At 47.6% G+C, this 9,945-nt stretch overlaps 1 protein-coding gene across 3 annotated transcripts; it reads right to left on the bottom strand.

The window, feature by feature from the left end:
* Positions 1-250: 250 nt before the first annotated feature.
* On the bottom strand, positions 251-9,624 carry htr1d (5-hydroxytryptamine (serotonin) receptor 1D, G protein-coupled). 3 transcript variants are annotated; one of them, XM_073028392.1, is made up of 2 exons: positions 8,605-9,624; positions 251-2,348 (listed from the first exon to the last, which is right to left on the bottom strand). In XM_073028392.1, the coding sequence occupies exon 2, from the start codon at positions 2,190-2,192 to the stop codon at positions 1,062-1,064; it is 1,131 nt and encodes a 376-aa protein (XP_072884493.1). In that variant the 5' UTR covers positions 2,193-2,348; positions 8,605-9,624; the 3' UTR covers positions 251-1,061. The 3 variants fall into 3 exon arrangements, with proteins under 3 accessions (XP_072884493.1, XP_072884494.1, XP_072884495.1); XM_073028393.1 differs by lacking the exon at positions 8,605-9,624 and adding an exon at positions 7,433-7,680; XM_073028394.1 differs by lacking the exon at positions 8,605-9,624 and adding an exon at positions 7,138-7,240.
* Between the last annotated feature and the right edge of the window lie 321 nt (positions 9,625-9,945).

The raw sequence follows: 9,945 nt of genomic DNA, 5'->3' as shown, positions 1-9,945 counted from the left end.
ATCTGTGGAATTCTTTGCCGCAGGCAGCTCTGAAGGCCAAAATCTTTATGTATATTTAGGGAAGAGGTTGATACGTTCTTGATTGGTCTGGGCATGGAGGGATATGGGGAGGAGGCAGGAGATTGGGGGCTGAGAGGGAAAATGGATCAGCCATGATGGAATGGCGGAGCAGAGTCGATGGGCCAAAGTGTCTTATGGTCTTACCGTCTATTTATTTAGTGACACAGGACAGAGTAGGCCTATCCGGCCCTTCGATCCACGCTGCCCCAGCAATTGCCGACAACCCCGATTTAACCCTAACCAAATCTCGGGGCAAATCCCAGCGACCAATTAACCTACCCGGCACGTGTGGGAGGAAACCGCGCTAATCGCTATGCTACCACGGCGCCCAAAGCAATTGTAAATGCAAGCTGCCTTGCCGTCATTTTCTAGAGCAAATTAGATTTCTGTTTATTGGTGAAGAACAAGCAGTCATCCTTGACCACAGTAATATAGCCAACATTACAAGGAAAATGAGGTCATATAGGCAAAATAAATATATACACATGTCTGAAGGGCATCTTTTAAATATGGTATGTATCTTTCTACATTATATCATTGGAGAACAAAATCTCGTCAAGTCATGCTGGCACAGTGCTATCTAGCTTAGCTTTAAAGATATGTCCTGTATGGCACATTTCCACAGATGGCAAATTTAATATGTGCATTAAAAGACCATCAATAAAATTAATAAATATTTGAAATCCTAAAGTTTCATGTAGTGCAATTTTAGAATGTCACTTTTTTTGATATTCTAATGAATATTTTTCCTAATCACACTTACGCACACAAGCCTACCAAAACCTCGCAGCTTGACGTCTACTTGACAGGTGCGTTGAAGATTCTATGTGCAAATTTCCCTCAAAGCAGAGGGGGGGAAACTTAAGTGCTAAAACACACAATATGCACAAACCGGACGAATAAATGACACTAAAGGGTCACAGTGCATTGCTCCCTCCCAGTTCGACCGTGACCTCGGCGGCGGCAGACGAACGCACTACCCCCACGGGGCCACCTTTCCGTCAGCATCTTCTGAAGTGCACGAGCTTCTGGAAGGCTCGCTTGAAGTCCTCGTTGAAAGCCGTGTAGATGACTGGGTTGATGAGGGAATTTAAGTAGCCCAGCCACGTGAAGAAGTCAAAGAGGACTGGGTGGAACGGGCACGCCTCTTTGCAGGTGCCGATGATCAAGGTCACTACGAAGAACGGGAGCCAGCAGAAAATAAAAGCGCCCAGGATGATCCCCAAGGTCTTGGTGGCCTTCCTCTCCCTGGCCGCGCAGATCCTCTTCCTCTCCAGCACGCTGTCCGAAACCTTGATCTTGACGTGGTTCAGGTAGACGGGCGATTCGCCCGGGTGAGGGAGGGTCTCCTGGCTGGTGAAGCCAACCGAACACAGCGAAGACCCGGTGGACCCACTGATCAGCTGCGCGGTGGTGAAGCGCTTCCCAAAGGCGGAGGGCGGCTTCTGAATCCTCGACCTGGCGGCCAGGTAAATCCTGCCGTACAGCACAATCAGCAGCAGGCTGGGGATGTAGAAGGCCCCGAACGTGGAGTAGATGGTGTAGAATATCTGGTCGGTGTTGACCGTGCACTCTTTGAGCTCGTCCAGGGCTTTCGATTGCCTCCAGAACAGTGGCGGTATGGAGATGGAGATAGAGATGATCCACACCACCGCTATCATCAGGCCTGCCCTGCCCGGCGTGCGGCGCTTGGTGTATTCCAAGGCGTCGGTGATGGCCCAGTATCTGTCCAACGCAATCACGCACAAGTGCAAGATGGACGCAGTGCAGAACGTGATGTCGGAAGACAGCCAGATGTCGCACATTATCTGCCCCAAGGGCCATGCCTTGATGACGGTGTAGACAATGCTGATGGGCATCACCATAATCGCCACCAGGAGGTCCGTCACCGCCAGGGACCCAATGAGATAGTTGGCAGGGGTGTGCAGCTTCCTGGTGAGGCAAATGGTGACCAGCACGAACGAGTTGGAAAGGATGGTGGCCAGGGTGATGACGCCCAACAACACAGACACCGAGATCCTCAGCCACAGGCGAGCTTCTTCGTCCCAGCTGCCGCGCATCGCGGTGGAATTTTCTGCAGAGCTGGCCATCACATCCTCGAGGGAGGCCGCGGAGTTATTATCGGGGTCCATCGTCAGCGAGCTCTGGTGCGCGGGTCCACATAAAGCTCATCGTTCTTCTCCAACCAGGAGGTAAGTATTATGTCCACAGCACACATAACGCAGTGACAGCTGTTATTGTTGTCGAGGCTGCATCCATTGTCTGTTTATAGAAGCAATACTTCATACCTGGTACAAGAAAGAGATAAAACAACTTACTGGCAGACATTTACAACTTCATAATCCTAGCACATGTCAACATGTGCTAAAATCCTTTGCAGCAATTTGTTCTATTACAATTTGGCATTACCTGAATAAAGTCAAGAGCATTATATTAAGTGGTTACCTATGTAATTAAAACTCAAAGAGGACCACAACCTTGTCGTAGGGTTTGGGGGCTCGCGTGCCTCAATGACCCGGAGAGCTATGCTGGCTGGAGTCAGGGCCTTGTGCTTTGGCTCTTGGTAGGGTCACCCATGCCAAACAGGTCAAAGGGTAGAGGTCAGACTAAATGTGGTCAACCGGTCCTCCAGGTTTGCAGGTTTAGCTCAGACCTGACTAGTAAAACAAAATTGTTATAGAAACAGCAATCCTTCTAGACAGGGATGGAGAGCCTTAATTGCTACCCTAAATACCCAAAACATAACAGACAAAAGAAAATGTAATTAAAGGTTCACTGACATTGACAGTGTTTAATTCAAAAACTATTAAGTTCAAAGAGACAGGAATGAACTTGCAATTGTACAGGAGCTCCTAATTCCAAGGATGCCTCGTAGACAATTTGTGACTGTCACCAGTGAATTCAAGTGCAGGAATCAAGGAAGTTTCAGTAATTAAAATAAAACTTAAAGGTTTATTACAGAAATTAACAAGAAAAAAAACTTAACGAGAGCTCAGGCAAGCTGTACAGAAAGCTGACAAAGTTACATCACTTAAGGCAGACAGAAGAACTCGGTCTGAATTACACCAGACAGGGAACTACAGTGAGCCAACAGAGAAGGGTTGGCATACCCCCCTAAAGTACCCTGAATTCCGGACGTTGACAGTACTGTGCTAATTAAATTAGCCCAAATTGAATAAAAGTGATAAAAAGAAAGAGAGCTCAACAATCCTCATGATCTCAAACGAGACACCTGGATACCAAAGTGAAAACTGAGAGCCAATGCAAAGACAAACTATTTAGACATAACAGCATTTCAGGATGTGTATTGTATCCGTTTCTCTGGCATCAAATTGAACTTTGAGGAATCAGAATCAGGTTTAATATCATCGGCGAATGTCGTGAAAGTTTTTAAGTTGGCAGCAGCAGTACGATGCAATACATGATAAATATAGAAAAAATAAATCAGTTACAGCAAGTATATATGTGTATGTTAAATAGTTAAATTAAAAATTTAGTGCAAAAACAGAAAAAAAGTGAGGTAGCGTTCATGGGTTCAATGTCCATTTAGAAATTGGATGGCGGGGGGGGGGGGGGGGGGAACTGTTCCTGAATCGTTGAGTGTGTGCCTTCAGACTCCTGTATCTCCTTCCTGACGGTAACAATGGGAAGACAGCATGTCTAAACAATCCAAGAACGCATTCCCATGAGGTGACACTGAGAGAAGTACAGCCCACATACTAACTGACAAAAAAAAACCTTTACTTTAAAACAAGATCCCTGGCTGTGACACAATTAATCTCTGACGTGTAGCTGCTGTGTAATGTATGAAACTTTAACAGCTAATTAAAAATCCGGTAAAATATTAATGAAATAAGGATCACACATTCCAGTCGCGTTGTTGGAGGGATAAATATTGGCGAGGGCAGCAGTTCTGTGTTTAATCTGACACTAAAGTGCTCCCTGAGTAGCAGTCTGGGTAATCAGTCTGATCTGGGACTCAGTTCTCTCAAGTGGAACTTGACCTCATCACTGCTCAGCTCAGGGGCAAGTGTTCCACGCTGAGCCACAGCAGACAGAGCAAGTACAGCTACTTGCAATTCTATCCTAAAGCACAACTTCCACACTCTCTGGCATTCTACTCAACCTGCACGTCAGGTCTTCGCAACCAACAGCTTTGATCATTCTACTCTGTGAGGGTTAACGTCGTGGAATGGCAGGCTCACTGAATCTGTGCTTAGGATTCTGCCCGCCTGACACCCTTCCTGATGTCAAGTCTGCACAAAATCTGGGAGGCAGGACAAGGAATGGCAGTTTGTGAGCTCTACACATGTAACGCTGGAGGAGCTCGGCAAGACGGTCAGCGTCTAAGGAGGGAAATAAACAGCAGCTGTTTCGGGCTGAGACAATTCTGTTGGTGCACGCTGTCTTGCATGAAGTTACAGTACAGGAGACATTCAGCCCATTAGCAAAACACACAAAATGCTGGAGGAACTCAGCAGGCCAGGCAGCATCTACGGAAAAGAGTGAATGGTCGATGTTTCGGGCCGAGACACTTCATCAGGACCAGTCAGCCCATTAGTCCTGTTTTGGATCAGTAACAACCCAGCGGGTGGGAGGGTGGAAATACATCTCTACCAAAGGAGGTGTAAGGTGCTCCTTCCCTCTGCCAGCCTACAGGTCACCCTTGGGCAAGGTGTAGCACCTGATTAGCCCCAGATCAGGATCACATGAAGCAATAGGAGCAGGTGGCAGATGGTTGTATGAGCAGCTGGTGCACATCACAAGTCCTGGTTATGCCACCACTGACGCCAGGCAGACAATCTCTGAAGAGTATTGATAATAGCTGGGGCCACCAATCTTGTAAAGATACTGCCCAGAAGAAGGCGATGGCAAACCACTTCTGTAGAAAAATTTGCCAAGAACAATCATGGTCTTGAGACCATGATTGCCCACGTCATACGACATTGCAATTAATGATGATGTCATACAACATGGCACATAATGATGATGTCATATGACATAGCACATAAGGATGCTGATGGCGATGAATAACCCAGTCAATCAATTCTACAGCTCTGCTCTGCACCACCATCTTTTATTTCCTCCTGATCAAGTTTTGGGTTTTTAAAAAAAATAGGTAACAGGGAACGTTGATGACAGTGGGGGAAATAAGACAAATTATTGGAGAAGCTCAGCAGATCCTGTGGGCAAAATTATGGTGAAGCGACTCAAATCATTGATTGTCCATTTCCCTCCACAGACACTGTCTGACCTTCAGTCCATTTTAACCTCCAGGTTCCATAGAAGCACAGAACATTACAGCACAGAGACAGGCCTTTCGGCCCTTCTTGGCTGTGCCAAACCATTTTTCTGCCTAGTCCCACTGACCTGCACCTGGGCCATATCCCTCCAAACCCCTCTCATCCACGTACCTGTCCAAGTTTTTCTTAAATGTCAAAAGTGAATCCGGCATTCACCACTTCATCTGGCAGCTCATTCCACACTCCCACCACTCTCTGTGTGAAGAAGCCTCCCCCCAATGCTCCCTTTAAACTTTTCCCCCTTCACCCTTAACCCATGTCCTCTGTTTTTTTTCTCCCCTGGCCTCAGTGGAAAAAGCCTGCTTGCATTCACTCTATCTATACCCATCATAATTTTATACACCTCTATCAAATCTCCCTTCATTCTCCTACGCTCCAGCGAATAAAGTCCTAACCTATTCAACCTTCCTCTGTAACTCAGTTTCTCAAGTCCCGGGAACATCCTTGTAAACCTTCTCTGCACTCTTTCAACCTTATTAATATCCTTCCTGTAATTAGGAATTCCATCATCTGCAGTCGCTTATACCAGGGTGATTGATAAGTTTGTGACCTAAGGTAGAAGGAGATGAGTTATTAACTTCAAATTTTCTGCATAATCACTCAAAGAGTTGAACTGCATGTGCCTGTAACGAGAGCTGTATAACTCATCTCCTTCTACCTTAGGCCATGAACTTATCAATCACCCCTGCTGTGGACACTTTCTGGAGGTCCAGGATCCGTACGCTCCACGGCCGCTGGACTAAGTGTGTAAATGTAGGAGGGGACTATATTGAAAAATAAATGTGCTCGGGTTTTCTAAAATTGACTCCTACGAACTTATCAATCACCCCTTGGATTTCCATCACGTGATTAATCACCTCACTGATCTGCTTCCTTACTTTTAAACCTTTAAAAATAAACTGCATTTAAAAGCATCACCAACCTTATCAACAAAAAAATCCAGAAAAGCACAATTTTTAGCCTGCTGGAAAATGCTGGAATTACTGTACGGTGTACATAGAATTTAGCAAGAGGCCTCAGTCAGTCAGGATTGAGTAAGGATCTTGCGTCCGAGCTGTCGAGATACACAAGTTGGGCAGTACGATACGGAGAGCAAGCTGTTGCCCAGGTAGCAAGCTCCCCCTCTCCACTCATGAGCCCAAAGTAAGGGCAGAGACCGATACAGTCTGGTACCAGGAGTTGCCAGTCAGCATTGAACTCACTGCCTTAGGGACTCCAGCTCCTCGAGGTTTACTCCCAAAGCCTTGCCCAAGAGTGAGTTATAGCCGCAATCTCCTTCTCCTAGATGAGCTGCCCACCATGGCTGACGGGCCCCCTCTGCCTGTTACCCGTCTTTGCCCCGTCTCCGGTCAGTAGAGTCGGTTCCGCCGGGCATAAGCGGCTAAGCCACACGTGAAGACCAGGAGCTGGTCTTTGTTGTCAGAGGCTCGTTGGGACGCACGCTATTGGCAGCATTTAATAGGTTGTGGGAGCTGGTCTCCATGACCTCCCCCCGACTATGACACCCTTAAGGAAGCAGCGAACGTACAGCAGAAAATCATAAACACAAGGGATTTTGCAGACGCTGGAAATCCAAAGAAACACACACAAAATGTTGGAGGAACTCAGCAGGCCAGGCAGCATCTGTGGAAATGAATAAACAGTCAACGTTTCAGGCCGAGACTCTTCCTCAGGACTGGGGAGTGATTCAATTCTCCAACGTTTCTAAACAAAAATACACACAAAAAAAATCTCAATACCTATTCAGGGCCTCGGAGATTTAACGTGAACTCACCTGCTGGAAGGTTTTGGTTACGAGGGCAAACGGTTTATCTTAGGTGCTAATCAAAATCCGAATGAAGTGTTAATAGAAAATATCCCGGTTTCTACTGGAAGGTGATTCCAGTGGCTTGGATTCCTAGAGAAGGCTTCTTCAAATATCCACCCTGACAATGTGCATTTGATATCCGTTGAAAACAAAATCCAGTCTAGAGGGAACTGAGCAGAAAGCTATCGGATTCCATGAAGCCTTTCCCCCCCACACAAAAATAAAAAAATTATGCGGGAGAAACCAGAATCATTTCGCTTACCCAGTCCGATCTATACGCGGCTCCAGACTCTGGAACCCTGCTGAATGAATGGTAATTGTCTTCTGAGCTTTTGAGGTCGCTTCACACGTCCCAAACAGCTCTTCGGACAACTCGGACTGAACAATACCAGTGATACCCTCATCCCGGGAACGAATCATTCAACATATATCGTAAAATCATTTTTTTTTAAAAAAACCCTCCGCTTTAAGGGATTGCGAACGAAATCCAGGCTTTCACTTCGAGTGTTTTGAGTCTGCAAACCCAATCAGCCGCGCTATAACCGAAAAATTGTTGAATTAAATATTCATTCAGCGCAATCCTCTCTCCAGAGAGAGAGAGAGAGAGAGAGAGAGAGAGAGAGAGAGAGAGAGAGAGAGAGAGAGAGAGAGAGAGAGAGAGAGAGAGGAGGAGAGGAGAGAGAGAGAGAGAGATAAAGGCGCCCACCCCTACCTTCCAGCGCAGGAATAAATATCTCCCACGGTCGAGAGGTGGCGGGCTAGCGATGGAGTTAAACTTGCGAGGTGACATCGAATCCGGCGAAGAATACAAACTGAGCGAGGCACCCCGGGGTGGGGGGGGGGGGGCACTTTCAAAACCTCCTTGTGCTAATTTTAAGTTTATTTAAAATGGCCTGCGGAATTATTAGAAAGCGGGAAATAAAGCGATTAAGTAGATTCGATGGGAAGCGAAATTACAGCGTGCAAAAAGTTATAGGGCAAAAAAAAGAGAGAGCGCGCCGTTGAAGGGACGCATCGTTGGCGGATGTCAGGTGCGGAACCGAGCGGACAGTTCTGGCGCCCGTACACGTGGATGTCTCGGTTACCGAGCACCGTAAGAGAACGCTGTAATGAAAGTTCCAAACAAAAACCAGAGAGCAAAATAAAAATAGTGTCGAAATATCCGATTATTTAAGAAGCAAATCTGTAAATTGCGTGCAACTGGTTAACCTGTATTGAAACACAAAAAACACAACTGCAGATGCTGTGGATCAAAGAATACGTACACAACACTGGAAGAACTCAGCAGGTCAGGCAGCATCCGTGAGAAACGTTGGCTACTCTTTTCTCACGGATGCTGCCTGACCTGCTGAGTTCTTCCGGCGTCGTGTACGTAACCTGCATCGAAGGCGCTAGTGAAATGTACACTTGTGCAGTGTTTTTGTTTGCACTCACCAACAATGCCTTTTTCTCTTCAGCGTTTTAATCCTTCTCTCTTCCAGCCCAGAAGTTTGCTAAACGGCTTTGGAGTTTTGGTGAAGCTTGCTTTCCGGCCGGTAGGCGTATTTTCCGCTTCTAAAGGGTCGCTGCTGCGGGCGATGGATAGCGTTTGGTGGCCCTACCCCTTGGGGGGGGGGGGGGGAGAGAGAGGGGCAGAACTGCCAGCTTCAGCCACGCTCCCGCCTTGCGGACTCCTGATCCGAGATTGTCCTTAAATCAAAATCAGAGCGCGCAGCAAAGCGAGAAGAGTACGGTGTTCTCTTCATATCAGACACCAGGCAGAGGAGACAAGGGACGGGCTCGTTTCTGCTTTGGGTTGCTGTGTATCGGATTCGGCTGACCAGTCGAACTTGCCTCCTGCTGTAGAGTAACGAGCACACACAGAGACCCCGCGCCGAACAGTGCCGAGCGGGTGAGTTGCGGAGCGAGGAGCACGTCGCCAATCGTCCTCGGCTCCCTTGTCTGCGGAGAAGCAGGCACTGTCGACCCGGGCATTCCGTGCGGGGAGTCCGCTGGCAGGATCCCGCTGTTCTATCGGCGGGGTGCGAGGGAGGCAGCGCCTTTAAACACGTGCAGAGGGCGGCCGGCAGGAGCCGAGTTCGCGCACGACCTTCCCCGGCGCCGAATCGCCGCAGAAACTCTTCCAGATGGCCCTTTGCATCCTATTGGAGTAAATGTAAATGTACAGCGCGATACAACACACCCCGACCGGCTACACAGCAGCGGGCAAAAACCTGAAGAGTATTTCTGGGATCTTGCTGTGCCCACACTTCCTCGCCGCCGGTGCTTTGACAGACGTGAAGCCCTTTGGGAGGGCGAGGTCATGAACTGGGCTGTTCATTTTTTAAAAAAAAAATCGTTTTACCTGTCGATCTGGTCTTCTCTTGCAAAATAAACGAATTAGCCCGTGGTAGCTATTAATTACTTCCTGGCAGACTAGTCGGTAGGCGATCACACCGTCGCCCCTTTCCGCTGTTTGCTCCGTCACGTTTGCCACCGGAGGGGCTGGCACCATGTCTGAATGGGGTTTCTCCTAATTAGAGTTACAAATTTGCAAGAGAGATATCGCAGTTACAACAATGATTGCAACTCGCTGTTATTTTGATAGAACCGATTATATTTTCTTTCCAATGCCCTTCCCTTGGACAACATCAGTGACGTGGAGAGGGGAGACTTGCAGCCGGTCTCCCCATAAAAAAGAAACCCTGCCCAGACTTGCGCCCTGGAAACTTTCCAAAGGCGCAAATCCATGGTCTCTCGAGACTAACGGAGGCCTACCTACCTGCCTATATATTT

This window comes from Hemitrygon akajei, chromosome 24 (assembly GCF_048418815.1).
Source record: "Hemitrygon akajei chromosome 24, sHemAka1.3, whole genome shotgun sequence".
Taxonomy (NCBI): Eukaryota; Metazoa; Chordata; class Chondrichthyes; order Myliobatiformes; family Dasyatidae; genus Hemitrygon; species Hemitrygon akajei.
This window is presented reverse-complemented; position numbering and strand designations above follow the sequence as displayed.

Excerpts from the sequence above, each read along its gene's own strand:
- htr1d (XM_073028392.1), bottom strand. The coding sequence starts at position 2,192 with ATGGACCCCGATAATAACTCCGCGGCCTCCCTCGAGGATGTGATGGCC.